The sequence below is a fragment of the Mesocricetus auratus genome, unplaced genomic scaffold (assembly GCF_017639785.1).
Source record: "Mesocricetus auratus isolate SY011 unplaced genomic scaffold, BCM_Maur_2.0 Super-Scaffold_100676, whole genome shotgun sequence".
Taxonomy (NCBI): domain Eukaryota; kingdom Metazoa; phylum Chordata; class Mammalia; order Rodentia; family Cricetidae; genus Mesocricetus; species Mesocricetus auratus.
This window is the reverse complement of record NW_024429266.1, coordinates 185938261-185954356: the sequence shown is the minus strand read 5'-3', so window position 1 is coordinate 185954356 and position 16096 is coordinate 185938261. Positions and strand designations below refer to the sequence as shown.

General features: G+C 48.5%; 1 protein-coding gene across 6 annotated transcripts in view; it reads right to left on the bottom strand.

Annotated features, from left to right (window-relative positions):
- Cracr2a (calcium release activated channel regulator 2A) overlaps positions 1-16096 on the bottom strand; it is a 104830-nt gene that overhangs the window by 46839 nt on the left and 41895 nt on the right. For all 6 annotated transcript variants that reach the window (XM_040738163.1, XM_040738165.1, XM_040738166.1 and 3 more), the window contains 4 exons: positions 15418-15667; positions 12295-12406; positions 11029-11215; positions 8004-8150 (listed from right to left, as the gene is read on the bottom strand). In XM_040738163.1, the coding sequence (XP_040594097.1) occupies positions 8004-8150; positions 11029-11215; positions 12295-12406; positions 15418-15633 (662 nt within the window). In that variant the 5' untranslated portion in view covers positions 15634-15667. The remainder of the gene's footprint in view (positions 1-8003; positions 8151-11028; positions 11216-12294; positions 12407-15417; positions 15668-16096) is intronic.

Below are 16096 nucleotides of genomic sequence, written 5' to 3'. Positions count from 1 at the left end.
TGTAGCCAAAAACATTGTTAATTTTTATAACTTCCGTGAGAAGAATACATATTCTCTTTTGAAGGTGCATGATTTTACGTTCATTCTTCAGCTTGCTGCTAGATGGTTTGAAATGCTTCCCATCTTTTACTGCTTGCCTTTAATGCATTTTTGTCTGACTAATATGTCAAATCTGAGGTAATTCTCACCTTTGGAAAGTCTATTTTTTTAATCTAATTATTTTTTTCTGCAGGTTTCTCCTTGTATACATTACTGGTATATTACTTGGTGCATTAAGGTTTATATATTTAGAATCTCAGGGGGGAGTACTTGTGTGTGTGTGTGTGTGTGTGTGTGTGTGTGTGTGTGTGTGTGTTTGGTTTGAGACAATGTCTTGCTCTGTAGCCCAGGATGACCTCACATTCAGGGCTGTCCTCCTACTTTAGCCTCCCAAGCTCTGAGTCTTCTTTCCGGGTGGAATTTTATATTGCTATAAAGTAGACCTTCTTGCCTTCTTTTATTTATGCTACTGTGTGGTCATAACTAGCCAATGGCCCTTCTCCTAGCCATTCCTAAGACACTCTCTGCCCCACCCAACCCCAGAAATGTCCACTTATCCTGTTCGCTACCAGTCATTTCAGGAGGAGGAGACAGAAGAGAGGACAGGAAAGGGGGTAGGAGTTCTCAGTGAGACAGATGGAAGTGTGGTAAAGTAGCCATTAAGAATCAGCAGCCGTCATGAACACTAACATGTACTCTCCTTTACGGAAACCCCTGCAATGATTGGGTCATGCTGTTGAAGGCACTGTGATAGCTCAGGCGAGAGCCCAGTTACTGAGACAGCTGTGCTAGCATTACGGTTCATTAGACCAACAACTGGGAGGCCTGGCTCTGACATCTAAAAGTCTTCTGGCCTTGGCCAAATCACATCACACCAGTAATCCCCAAGTTTATACACCTGAAAAATCAGAATGAAGTTGTGACAGTTAATGGTGTTAATGAGGTTAACGTGAGGTTAAAGATATTGCCTGTGAAGATACCTAGAACAGGTCATAGGCAGAGCGTAGCTAATAAATTCTAGTTAAATAAAATCCCTGGGACCCCATTTTGAGAGTCACCACTCCTTAGATTCTTTTGGCATCAACCAGTGGAAACGGGAGGGGAACCACACATCAATATACACGGGAAGAGAAAGGCTGCGTGTGGGTGTGGTGAGCCACTGAGGGGGGATAAAAGCTGCGCTGCAGAGGCTTGGCTGGAAGAGTAAATATTCAGAGTTCACATCACCTCCAACATTACAGTGCTGACTACGTCCTTCCTTAAGTGCCGCTATGGGTAGAACCATTTAGACAAGCTCTACTCTGCACACCGGGAATCTAGACTCTTAGAACACCAAGTCCAAAGCCACTGTGGTACAGAGAGGAAGGACCAGGGAGAAATGTACCATCAAAGAAATCCCATAGTCTCTCCATGGGCTCTGGCCGGCTGTCACTCTGTGACCTTAGAGTCCGGACCGGGAGAAGTGGAGAGAGCTGCCTGCTCTGCTGGCGGGGAGCGGGGTAGAATTTCCTGCCTGAGTCTAGGAAAGATAGACAGGCGGGGGGGGGGCGGCCACTGTCGCAGACTGATGATGCAGTAAGGGCAGGGAAGGATCTGAAGAAGGCAGGCTGGAAATCCCGGTGTTAAGTCAGAGGATGACGTCACCCGAGATGTCTGACTGTGGCAAATATTCTGTCCTGCAGGATTACCACTGGTGCTGCGTGTATGTCTGTGTGTATCTATACGCATGTGTGTATGTCTGTCTGCATCTGTGTGTGTGTGTGTGTGAGCATGGATATGTGCAGGTGTGTTTCTCTGTATGTGTAGGAGTGTATCTATGTGCATATCTGTGTGTGTGAAGATGAGTGTGTCTGTGCCTGTGACTGTGGACACGCATGTATGTTTCTCTGTGTATGTGTATTGTGTCTGTGTGTATACGAGTATGTATTCATGTGTATATCTGTGTATGGATATGAGTGTGTATGTATGCATGTATGTGTGTAGCTGTGTGCATGTGTGTATGTGTCTGTATCTGTGAGAGTGTGGGTATGTACATGTACGTTTCTCTGTGTATGTGTGTCTATGTATGTGTCTGTATGTTTTCTGTGTATGCATGTGTACTTATGTGTATATCTGTGTCTGTGTGTGTGACATTAGGCAAATGAGGGCTAAGGATAGGACATGTGAGAAGGACGTGAAGAAACCCAGACTTCAGTGTAAGTTCCAGGCTTCGGGCCTTTCTAAGATCATTTGTAAAAACTCAAAGGTGAGGTGTAGTTAGCAATAACTTACCCTGCCATCCTCCCACAGGGACTGTGAAACTTAATTAACCTTCACAAAGTGCTTTCACCTCGAAGATGAAGGAGCTACAGGAAAGAAAGCATTAGCACTCAGTACCCTGTGGGGCTCCAGTTAGCAGCATGCAGACCCAGGCTCCCTGGCATGGACACTGCAAAGACAGGTCAAAACACGGTGTTCCTGCTCCCTCTCTCCCCAGCCTTTTCTTAAAGGTGTGGGGGTTTCAAAAGGTCTCTGAAGCCATTTAGTCCACCAGCTGAATCTCTTCTAGGCAAGGGTGTACTAAAGACTAAACATCCAAAGACTAAACAGCTTCTCCCTTTTCTAAGTGAAAGTGTGGCCTTGAACTCAGAGAGATGTGGCAATGCTCTGTATTTTGGACATGCCTCATCATGAGCTCCAGGCAGTCTCAGAATCTGCTCTTGGCCTAGGACAGCTGTCATTCTGACGTCATGTCTCACTGGGAGTGGGTGTGGTTTGAGCTCCTGGTTTGCGGACTGACAAAGTGTGGGTGCAAAGACAGTGAGCCCCTCCCCATTGCAGATGCAGGGTAAAAACTCCCGGAGTATATACAGCCAGTGGGTAAAAACTCCCGGAGTATATACAGCCAGTGGGTAAAAACACTTGACTCACAAGCCGGGTGACCCTGTGTTCAATCCTGTGAATCTAAGTAGACACAGAAGAGTGGTTCCTGGAAGTTGTCTTCTGACCTACACACACACACACACACACACACACACACACACACACACTGTGACACGCAGCTACTCACTCTCTAATAATAAAAATAATTTAAAACATTTGTTTAAAGGGAGTTCATGTATTTCCAACCTGAACTGTTTTGCTTATATGTGAAAACAGGAATGGGCAGGTGTGTAAGGCTCAGGGAAAAGAGAAGGGGCCAGGCTCTGACGCAGGGTGGGGGCGGGAGGGGTCACAGTTCCCCCACTGCCTACCACCCTGGGACGAGTCCCTCAAGAAGCCTCAGTGTGAAACTGATACTGTACATTTGTCTCAAGGATTTTCAGCATTCCCCAGTCGACCTGGAATCTGACCCAGGGGAAGTGAAAAGAGTGACGTGTGGGGACCAACTGCACAGCAGGGCACTGGATGGACAGACAGAAGGTGGAAGAGCCTTGATGCCCTTCTCCAAACACCCGGCAATGCACCTCCCACCACAGGTGATGACCTTCAGCTGGAGAATTCCTGAGGCAAAAAATAAAAGGAAGCAGGTCCTCCAGCAGCCAGGTTTGTGTCTGGAGACTCACCACTGCCCCCTACTGTCTTTGTCAAGTAACTTCAGTCTCTCAACAGAAAAACAAAAAAACCTGGTTAAGGTTTTTCACTGTCCTTTGAGGCTATTCTCGGTGTGTTAGAGTACAGATGAATGGAAGGAAAGTTCTGCGGAGGGGTAAGATTGGCAGTGGACACCCACATAGATGCTTCTTAATTGATTCAGCTACCTGTGTAAACTGCCTCTGCAGTATTGCTTCATCCCCGAAAGCAAACCACTTTTCATGGGGCAGGTCTGCAAATTACGGCTGTGGCATGCACAGAGGACAAACAGCCATCACCTTTCAATTTGTTCACGGGGCAACAATGCGTCTCTGCCTCTGATCACATCATGCCCATAAAACTCCTGCATTTCATTAAGCCAGGCACTGCCAAGAATCCCCTACCACAACAAATGCACATGACCAGACATGCAGATTAGAGGGGCATCTTAGATTATAGCTTTCGTGGGCTGGAAATAAAAAGAAACTAGCAGTCTCTGAGGGCCATAGAATGACGAAGCTATCTGGAGCTGCATGGATTCAGACTGACCTTTTTTCAAAGGCTGTGACCTTTTTGGGTATGGGGGGCGATGCCTTCTGGAAAAATAAACTAGAGTAACATGCTTCAATGAGTGATCTGCACCCTGCCTGTTTCACAGCCACCTGGATTCACTGCCACACCTATGCTCAGACCGGTCACTGAGACCTACATGTTTAGTCCCCCTGGGAGAGGGGTCTAGGACTCTGTGATTCACTGTATGTCCTCTGTCTATTCCAACACAAGTGAATATTTGTGAGCCACCAACTAAGAACTTCCAGAAGGCAGTGAGCACCTGTGGCATGTAAGGGCCACCTGACATGTACAAAACACGTTCTACTGGAGTTGAGGCCAAGGGCACGATGGCTTCCCTCCCCTGCTAAAGTTTTCCGGCTGCTGGAGCTCTGTGCCAGGAAAAACGGTGATTGGAGGGTGAGCGCTGGCTGTTCCATCGGTGCCTGTCCTGCTGTATAATATAGGCTGTCCCTATCACTGCCCCTTTCTGAAGCTTGAGGAGGCCACTCAGGGCTTTAGATGGACAAGGGGAGCCCAGGTAGATGAGGAATTGAGGCCAGGGACAGAGGGCAGACATGGGGCCCATCAAACACAAATGTGGTTTCCACTGATGCAAATTAGGAAGCCAGACCATGGAACTACAGGGATGAGCCTGAGCCAGACTGGCAGGTCAGCCTTGCTGGCCTCTGACATTCAGGAAGCTTAAGGTCTTCCCCAGGAAAATATGACATATTCTCAGCCTGGTTAAAAATAAAAGTAAAAAACATAGACTTCAAATTCTTACCCACAGTCAAGTGGCCTAGACACCCTGAGATGGGATCCTGACATCCCCATGACTCACAAACCTATCTGAACCCACGAAGCTCCACTAGCCTCATTGCTCCATGTCCTTTAGAGACTGCTAGCTTCTTTCTGTTTCCAGAAAAGGGTGAGTGCAGAGAACTCTTTCCACGGCCAGGAACTTCCTAATTCCGGCAGCTAGAAATTCTCCCACACAGCTAACAATCTATAGCTCTCACTATGTTATGGTTATAAAATGCCCCCACAAGCTTGTGGGTTTGAAACCCAGCTGGTAGCACTGTAGGTCCTTTAGGAGGTGTGGCTAGGTGGATGTGGAGGGCTAGGAGATGAGTCTTAGGGGTTACAGACTTACACGTTTTGGATTTGGTTCTTTGCCTTCCCTCCTTCCCTTCCTGACCCCATACCTGTGTGTGTGTGTGTGTGTGTGTGTGTGTGTGTGTGTGTGTGTGTGAGTGTACGTTTCCTGGTCTACTGAGCTGAGAATAAGTCATTGCTCACCTACTCAGTCATTCCTTCCCAATAATTAACTGTAGGTCCTCCAACCATGAGCCCAAATCAGCCTTTCTTTCCTAATCACGGGCTTCTTGCCAGTGAACCCCTTATGCTAGAATGCACAGTTCCCTCAGTTTCCAGAAACACAGCAGCTGAGGTATCATGGCACACCCACATCCTCAGAGAAAAGCGAGGCCCAGAGGAAGTAGTTCTCACTGAACACTAGGCAGGGCCCGGGCTCTTGCATTTGATCATCTTTCACCCAGCCTCCTGGGACTGATGTCAGCTTCCCAATGGATACGCAAACACCGTAAGAGATGGATGCTTCTAGACACGTCTATTTCAACTATATCCATGGCAACAAGGAGAGGCAGGCCCTGGTTTCTAACAACACCCTGGCACACTCTGGGGTTGCCCTCTGTTGTCAGTGCTTTCCTGAGCATGCCCTCTTCCAGGGGCATCCTCTCCCTCCCACAACCTGTGAAAGGATGTGAGGCAGAGAGGACACTTTCCAGTCACTGTAGCAAAGCTACAACCCAAGGCTTCCAGTCCAGCCTGTGGAGCTGAGAACGGGGAACGTGTGCCTCAACCAGCCAGAGGAAGACCGAACTACCCCAGGAGTCAGCCCCATTTTCTCTGGGCCCCAATGGAGGAAGAAGCAAGCTGTGAAACCTACAAAGAGAAGAAGAAGCAGAAACCATCTATGCCTGCGGCCATACTGCCCCAAGCTTCAGTCAGGGTTTCCTGGTCAGTGTTGGGCAGGGCTTTCCCAAATCTGCCCGGTTGGAGTGACCGTGCACTCCTCAGGGACGGTGACTAACTCAGAGCCTGGCATAGAGGAAGTGCTAATTAAATGCTACCCACTGGTAACACATGTGTCAGTCAGTCCAGGGTTGGAAACGTCGAGGGGACAGAGCAGCCGTGACTTGTTTTTGTCACTTCCAGCCTCTGTGACAGGCGATCATTTCAGATGGAATGAAATGTCTCACCTGCCCTGGACTGGAGCCTGGCAGAGTTGGAAACACATTCTGGCAGCTCAGCAGGATTCCAGGAGGCTCTGGCTCCATCTTCCTTCTAAAACCCTTCCCTTCTCTGGACCTACTTCCTGCTTCAAAGCTTGGACACACCCTCCCCTAACAGGTTCCAAGCTTGAAGCCTCACCTTGTGTCATCTGCGGGCAGACCATTTAGGAGCTCAACACCCCATTTCCAGTTTCTTGTCTCATTTCTGAGCTGCCAAGGTTATGGATCACATGGTGCCTTACAGACCATCTGGCCCACTGACAAGGCGTGACCGATTTTTTTAATAGGATAAATGAGACTTTTAGAAGTCTCTAATAGAAAATCTCATTGTCCCAGGAGACACAAGTGTGAGCCGTCTTAGGAAACTTGGCTTTCAGCATACATACAAATGAGCAGGTAATGCAAAGACAATGCATTTCTTCTTTATGGTAGGTCACAATCGGAAAAGGTCTGAAAAACTCTCAACACATTCACACATGCTGGCAACACAAAGCCCATTCACAGAGAAGTAAAGCAAGTCGCTCCTAGTCACACAGCTTGTAAGTGGCCAGACCCGGGCAAGAACTCCAGTTCTTCCTCTGTCCTGTATGGGTCTTCTACTACCTGAAGCTCTCTGGTCCTGCGGCCAGAGAGTCCCCCTGGGTGAGACTGGCAGACATCAGAGCCCCTCCTGCCACCCTCCAACTCCAGGAGCCAGCCATTATCAGCCTCGGCCAGCGGGGCTATAGGCAGGGGATGGCCAAGAAGGGAATGAGATGGATTTGAACATGTGGCCAAGAGTGCCCTCAACTTTCATCTCAAGAATGTTAAAAGCAATCACTCAATTAGGGCCTGAGCATTTCCTGCAGCCACTCTCAGATGGTTGCCAGGCTAAGAGGCCCTGCAGCATGGCAAGATTGCCTTTCCCTGCAGGAGTGGGGCCAGCAGAGGAGGCCCTGTCTGTGACAGCATGAGTCAGGCAGGCCAAGTGCCCCTCCAAATATTTAGGTAGCAATCACCCTTAGGGAACAAGTTAAGCATCTCCCTGTGGGGGGGCACCTGTCTTTGCTGTGACTCCATTCAACCAAGCTATCAGTGCTGGGGTCAGGAAGAAAACTAATTTTTATCACTTGCTTTCTAGATGTTCTCTTGACATCCACCGTGTTCAAATACAAGTGTGCTAGGGCCTTACTGCCTACAGGTGGAGTGTTCTTCTCTTCCTGTCTGGGGCTCTGGACTATATCCATCCCTGAATCCTGCCTCCACCACTTACAAGCTGTGCATTCTTGGGCATGTTACTTTCTGAGTCTTATTTTCTCATCTGTGAATGTGGGTGATAGTGGATAGTTCCTATCAAATGAGATAGTGTGCATAAAGCATCTAGAATAGCTTGCAGCAAACAGAGGGTGCTTAATAAGGGTGAGCTGGGACTGAGAAGCAGATACACCATGCTAGCCATGGCACTCTGACCCTCTCTGGGATAGTGACAAAGAAGCATCCTTTAATGAGCCTATGAAAAAGACAAGAGGAAGAGCACATCCGGTACGGGCAGAGATGGGCACCTACTTTCTGAGGGCACACTCCAGTTCATTCTTCTGCTCGTGGGCTTCTTGGAGCTGAGCAAAGATTGTGGTGAGGAGGTCTTCGAAGTTGGACAGCAGGTGAGGTTCATCCTTCTTCAGCTGCAGCCACAGCTGCCTGACGTCACTTTCACTGGGAGGGACAAGACATTAACGAGAGGTGGGTAAGTGAGGTCCTGTGGGAAACACGGGGGTTCCAGACAGGGGAGTGAACAGCTGGAAACACCGTCCCAGCCACCTTAAAAATAGCAACAGCGAGAGTTTATGGCACAGAGTGTTTGCTGCGCACTGCCTGCCTTCATCCTCACTACGACCTGAGATGCAGCTGTGGCGTGCCACGGCCATTCCCTGGTGCAATGACAGTGCAGGCTCATGCCCAGCAGCCTGACTCCTCCTGTGCTGATGTCTCCCTGACCTGCTTCCTTCCTCTGCGATGCTCATGATCGATTGGACACACTGAGTGTGCATGGCAATGTCCTGCCAGCATCTGAGTAGTGAGAGGGGGCTGGAGGCGGTTGGGTAGGGCCAACTTGAGAGCTGGAGAGAGACTGTCACCCCCGGGGAGGGTGTCCTCACTGCTGAGAGGTAGACATGCTGTCGTACGGATGGTAGAATGTAATTGAGAGACAGAGGGCAAATACGAAGCACCCCACTGGGGCCTGGTGGCACTGGGAGGGGCTGGCAGGGAAAGGAAGGGAAAGGGTGAGTCTGAAGGATGTGGAGACACAGACAGACAAGTGGGAAGTCGGGCTCTGAGGTGTGCAGGGAAGGGGTGGAGTGACAGGTCACAAGAATCACCCAGATACAGGTTTGTTGGGGTGACTATTCACCTAAAGGAGCAGCAGAGGGACAGGCCATGATGAGCCAGTCACCAAGAAGACAATGTGGGGAGCTGCAGGTGTGAGCCTCACTCTCCCTTTCCGCACTCAAATATTTGCAGCTGTGATTGAAGTACACAAAGCACAAATCTGACTTATCCCCCATTAAATCCTAAAGCCAATATGATCAGAGAGCAGGGCCAGGCACTCTCAGGATAAAGAAGAAAATCGTCCAGACCATTGTAAACACTACATTTCAGAAGATTTGCTCAGAAGTGATGTTGGGTCGGGTCATGTCAGTAGTGTTCTCATGGCGCAGATATGACTCCCTGTATCCAACAGAAACAACTACAGCTGGCTGAATCCGCTTCCACTTAGTGAACGATTACCTCCCAATCCCACTCATCCTTCTCTTCTTCCTCCCCTTGGTCCTTCATTTCCATCCTTTCTTGCTTCTAGCCCATTCAAACATCTGCCTATTCACTGAGACCGTCCAATCACCTGCCCACCCGTCTATCCATCAGTCCTCCATCCATGCTTTCGCTGCCATGACGGGCTGAAACCCTCTGAAGTCACCAGGCAAAACGAATCTTCCTTCTCTTATGTTATTTCCATCAGGCCACAGCAACATGAAAGAAATGAACGCAGGCCAAATCTTTCAACTTGTGATGAAAAGTCATAGCCCATTCATTAGTAAAATCAAAGAAAAGCTGTGTGTCTGGATGCCCACTTCTGGATGCTACTTCTTGTGGTACCACTAAGCAGTATTGGTTAGAGAGGTCCAACAAAGTCAACCAGTCCACCTCTGTACTTCTATAATAACCCACACGTGCTCTGTTGAGCAATAGACAGCTCTGAAACCATTCCAACCTGCTATGCTTCTTGTCTGGGGTTATGCTATCATGAACAGATGCCCTCAGGTTACAGAGTGAACTCGTCAGTGAGGAAGGGAGCTGTCACTGACTTCTCTGCTGCCCTTTATAAGCCATTCTAGAAACCATCTTTCAGGCATTACATTTTATATCAGTTCTACATGGGCATTCGACATGGTCCTCATTGTTGTGAAATATTAAAGATGTGTTACATTTGTCTATGCTCTGTAATATTTAATGATGCAAAGATGTGTTACATTCCTTTATGTTGCATTTGTTTAACTCAGTAAAGCTGTGTTGCTTTGCCTGTCTAAAACACCCGATTGGTCTAATAAAGATCTGAATGACCAACAGCAAGGCAGGAGAAAGGATAGGTAGGGCTGGCAGGGGGAGAAATCTATGAAGAGAAGATCAAGGAATGAGAAAAGGAGAAGAGGAAAATTCAAGGGGCCAGCCATCCAGCAACACAGCCAGCCACAAAGTAAGGAAAGAAAAGATATACAGAAATATAGAAATGTAAAATCCCAGAGGCAAAGATAGAATAATTTAAGAAAAGCTGACTAGAAATAAGCCAAGTCCGGTTATTCATAAGAAAGAATAAGACTGTGTGATTTATCTGAGAGCTGAGTAGCAGGCTCTCAAAGACCAAAAGAGTAAAAAAAAATCTCAGTGTGACATCTAGTGAGCACTGACTTGAGAGTCCTTCAGGAAGGTGGCTGATAGTCCCTGCTATTTGTGACAGTGGCCTGCTTTTGGCACTGCCCTCTTCCTCCTCTTCTTACAGCAGGAGGCTTTTATGGAGTCGCTGGCAGTGGTAACTGGCCTCTAGCCTCTTGTCCTAGGAGAAGCTGAGTCACGAGTCTGACTAGTGAGCTCCCCCAGTGCCTGCCTATGTCCTGAGACTCATTCTGGGTTATTCACAGCCCACCTTCCTGCCCTGCTGCTGGTAGCAAGTTTTACTTCCTACCCATCCTCCTCCACCAGCCAGACTCCCTCCTGGGCCTCAGCCTGGCTCCTTCCTGCCTGACACACACTTTCACCAGCCTTTCTCTCCCCTGACACGAAACTGATCTTTTATGAACAGGACGCTTCTCTGCTGCCCTTGCCGGATCACTTGCCAGCCTGAGCCCTTCCCTTCCTGAAGGCATGACTCTCCCTCCAATCATTAAACCATTCCCAGCCTGCATGGACACATATCCAAGCCATCTCTGACACGGGGCACCCAAGGTCTGCGATGATGACATAAACAGCAGGAAGTGAGGATGGTGGAGAGCGTAGGAGAGGGGTGAGTAGGACTGGGCAGAGCCCAGCATGGACTTACTCTTCCAAAACCTTCTGGGCTCCAAGTCTATCCATCAGCACCTGGAACTGTGCTTCCTCGTCATGCTCGGTGCCTTCCACACCGTCATTCCCCCTAGACTGGTACACCTTCTCCTCTTGGAGCTGGCCGGCCACCTGCTTGCCAGCTTCCTCCTCCCTTTGGCTACTTTGACCAAAGCAGAAGTGGCCTAGGAGAATAGAGAGAAAGGACTTGCATTAGACTTCCTAATCCCGGAAGGACTTGGCTTCTTCTTTTCCTGGGAATCCTGCAAAGTTTGCTCTAAAGAGGCGAAAAGGGTCCCTCTATAGCAAAGATCATGGTCGCTGCATCTGGAGATTATACTCCATTTGCATTCTCACAGAGATACCAGAGACTGAGATAGTGTCTGGGAAGTAGGCTGACAACTCTGTGGATCTCTAAAATGAGGTGTAGAGCATATGTCTTTGGAGGATGTAGCTCAGTGGTAGAGCATTTGTCTAGTATAACCAAGGCTCTGGGTTCAAGCCCACGTACTACCACCAAAGAAAAAGAAGAAGAAGAAAAGCATATCTTTTCCTCTTTCTGCCTTGCTGTCCCCACCGTCAGCACCTCCGGACATGTATAGGCAACTTTCTCGATGTTCATGCCAGCTGCCATGACAGCAATGTGTTCCATCCTCTCAAGTCAATGTAAAGCTCCAGGAGGTCAGGAAAGGCATCCAATTTGTTTAAGGAAATAACACGGACCTTTGCAGGAAGCAGAGAGTTGGAGAAACTGGCCTGCTGCTTCATCTCATCTGGAGGTAGGATCTGGCTTCTTTATCATACTCCCAGATCTTAGTTCTCTTTCCTCCTAGGACCTTGAGAATGACTGTACTATTCAAACCTAGGAATTTCCCTGATAGCTGCCACCTCTTAGCTGGACTTAGGCTGAGCTATCCTGTTATCACACACCTTTGCTTGCTTATTTTGTCTATCAAGGCTGGAAAGATGGGGCTGAAAATCCTGACACAGCTTCCTGTTGATGCTAAATCTGCCACATGCGAGTTCCCACATGCGAGCCCAGTGACAGTCCATGGGCACAGAGGATGCCATGGTATGAACAGTCAAGGCAGGCTTATGAAAAGAGCCCAATAATCTTCTCTCTTAACTTCTGTCTCTGCACCTCCAAGGGAAGAGCAGAGAAGCTCTGGAGACAGAGTCCTAAAGAGGTGGAGGGAACAGGAATATGTGTCACACAGCTGCGGGGAGGCTTCCGGCCCTGTCCACAGCACCCATTAGAACTTACTGAATCCAGTGGTGAACTCCTCTGGGGTCAGAAAGCCGTTACCATCAGCATCCAGGGCATCAAACACATGTTCCAGTTCCTCCAGACTTAGCGGCAGCTCCTTATGCAACCTCTGAGAGCAATCCAGATCACACTCGTCAGCGTGTTGATGGCCACGGGGGTCTAGAGCTTAGCTTAGGCCTGCCAAAGCCACAAACACTGTCCTCCCTTTCATATTTCTGCAGGGACCCTTTGATGGGTGCCAACAAATGCATCTTTATGATTTATAAAGAAACATATGTATGTGTGTATCAGTTTGCATTGAACTCTCATTATTATTCCCATTTTAAAGATGACATTTAAAGCTAAATTGCCAGCCCCAGAGTCATATAGCCAAGGAGTCAACTGCAGGTCTGACTTCAAAGCTGGCACTCTTAGCACTGACAAGGACTGAGCAGCTCTAGATAGATTCCTAGAGGATGTGGTGCTCTGAATCCAAGTGAGACCACAGATGGGAAGGTAGGACACAATGTCCGGCATCTGGAAACCACTCAGTCAAAGCAGGAGGGGTATTAGGGGCCTGGTGCCGCAGGCCTGTAATCCTAGCTACTTGGGAGGCTGAGGCAGGAGGATGCCAAGTTCAAGGCCAGCCTGGGTAAACTTTGTCAGATTGTGTTTCAAAATCAAAAGTAAAAACAGGCTGAGGATGTAGCTGAATTGTAGAGAACTTATGTAGCCTGCACAAGGCCCCAGGTATGTCCCTTAGTACAAAAATAAATGAATAATAGCGGGAAAGGACAGAGAGAGGAAGAGACGGGTTCACACAGCCACCCCGACAAGCCAGGTTTGATGGCATTGCATCATGGTCTTTTCCTCTGGGTACCCCCTTTCCTCATCCATGCTACCTCCCCTATTATGTGGGTCTCCCTTAGTGGAGGTCTTCTGTCCCAGGGCCCCGCACTACTCTCGTAAGCAGTTGTGGACAGATTTGGTTCTTTAGCCCCGAGGATGTTGGGTAAATCCTCTCCTAACTTCAAGTGACCACATGCACACAGTGTCACACAACTGTCCCCTTTGGCTCTGGTTTGAATGTCTCCCACAAGTTCACGGGATTCAACACTTAGTTCCTTAACTGATGGTGTTGTTTCAGGAAGTTGTGAGATCTAGCTGGTGGAGGTAGGTCGCTGGGGAGGGCCTTGGAGATTTAGAGCATGCACCCACTGACAGCATGAGGAACGAGGTAGCTGAGCTGTTGACACTTCCCACTAGCATCTGTCTGTCTGGTGCGAAATGGCCCCAGGCCAAAGCAAGAGTCCTCCTGTACCTAACAACCCATCTCCAAGTGAGGAGCCCCAAGAGACTTGTTACCTCTCAGAGCTGGCCTGCCTTCTCCTCAGGAACTCAAGAGCCGGCTGCACAAGCCACTCCCGTGCCAGTGACTGACAGCCTTAACCAGCAAGCATAGGGGTTTGCAGGAAGGGACTCAAGAGATGTGGACAGTCAGAGTCGGCAGGTGTGACAGCCCATGACACACATGGGCAGCGCTTGGCTCGTGGTCTTTCAGCTCATGAACCATAAAACATCATTTGGCTGGTCTGTGCATTAACACTGGCATTTAGCACATGTTACCAAGTGGGAAGAGAGGCTAATGGGAAAGCCATTTGGAAGAACTGAATTAGATATGAGTAAGTTTTTCAAGAAAGGAAGGAGAGGGAAAGTGCGTGCAAAGACTCTAGCAGACATCAACAGTCCATAAACCAGCTGTGGCAAGAACCACAGGAAGAGAATTCAGGGTGGGGGAGTGTTGGTCTTGCAAGTAGGAAACTTATTTGCTCCATTGGAAATGAAAGAAATCCCCTCCTAGAGGTAGGATAAAACTTCCCTGGCTCCTATCACAGCCAGATCCCAGTGCTTTCTTCGGGATTAGATTTCTTCCCTTTCTAGTGAGCTTCAGGTTGCTGGATCTGGCAGAAAATTGATAGTTTCCATTATATTTTAGCTGGAAAAGGATCAGGAAGGAGACTCCAAGGTCAGCAGGACCCTCAAGCGGCTTTTCACCCTCTACACCTGCCTGTGTGCACATGAACACATGGGCGCCATACTAAGTTTGCAGATGTGTGAACCAGAGAAGGGTCTTCAGACAGGCTCAGCCACCTTCACCGAGCATGAGGTTACACAGTTCACCCATGCTCGAGTGACACTCACATTGGAGAAGAAGCTGGAAGAGAGCCATCTTTAAGGCCAGAAGTGCACACACCCTCTTCCTTTGGGTGTCCACAGCAGTCTGACCAGACCTGTTTCTTGCCTGTGGTGTGGCTCAGCTATTCTGAGCATCATTGGGAGAGTTGAGCCTGTATCTGTCTCCATCCCATGACAGACTGCGATGTCCTTGGCTTTAGGAGGTTGGTTGGTATAGACTGGGCCTTCTCAACCTCTGGGAATGAACCATTTCATTGTAGGGAGAGGCTTAGAGGACACAGGGATGGAGGAACAAGGCAGCAGTGTCCTATGCATGATACTCCTAATGCTAACCCTGTCATTGCCTAGGTCTGTATGGTCAGTGAAGTAAGAATGGTTTTTACATTTTTAAGTGGCTAGGGAAAAAAAAGACAAAACAAGTGACACATAAGAAATTGTATAAAATTTAAAGGTCATTTCATAAGTGACTTTTTTTCAGTACTAGGACTTGAACTAGCAGCCTTTGAGATGCTAGGTAAGTGCTCCAACATTGAACTACATCCCCATCTCCTTCTAACTTTATTTTTGAGACAAGATCTCACTGAGCTACCCATTGGGTTTGAGCCAACAGTCCTGCCTCAACCTCCTATGTCGCTAGATTTACAGGCATGTGCCACAACACCCCATTCATGTAGATTTATGTGGTGCTGGAGATTAAACTTCGGGCTTCATCACTGCTAGCTAGATAGGTACTCTATCAGGTGAGCCACATCCTCAAACCCATGTGGTATATAGTAAGCCCGCCATGCGACTACCACCATGTCCTGTAGTCTTGGGGTAGAACCAGGGAAGGCATACAGCCCAACAGCAGGCAAGAGGTATTAGCTGAACAGAGACCAGGATCTGTACACAGTACGTACTGGCGGCGGTAGCCCATGTGAAGCTCAAAGCGGGGACTCCTCTCACCTGCATGTCCGTCCTGGCAATGAAGCCTTTGCCCTCAGAGTCACATGTCTGGAAGAATTCCTGTGCTTTCCTCCACATGACAACCTGGTCTGGCACCTGCTCCTCTGCCTCCAACCTCTCGGGGTGGTCCAGACGCTCTGCGCAGGCGCCACTCTTTTGCCACCCATGACCTGGTATCTCGGAGCTGGAGTCTTCCCTTCCCTTGGGGGTGGCCATCAGACCTGTAGATTTCTCTGTGGCTCTTCAGAACCTGAACAGGGGAGGTGGGAAAGAGAAGTGTATGATTAGGGTGGAGAAAGACCAAAAAGGAGCAGGAAGGGAGAAATATGGAGTCACTGGCATGTCCTGACTTCTCTTAGCAGCCAACTCTAATTATCAGGGCTCAGGACCAGTGTGCTTTACAGGGATAGCTGAGAGATCAGCCTGTCTGTCAAATGAGAGAGAATCAGGAGAGAGGGGAGAAACACATGGAGATTGAAAAGGTTGGGCTAGAGGGTGCCCTACACTCTCCAAACTTAAATAGCTACACAAGACCAACGGAGATGATTGGACACACAAATTGTAGTGTGTGAGCACATCAGAAGCTACTCAGAAAAAAATGGGCAATGAACTGGATCTTGAGTAACAAAAATGGACAGATTTCAAAATAGTCACACAAGAAGCCAAGGAAGAATGCACG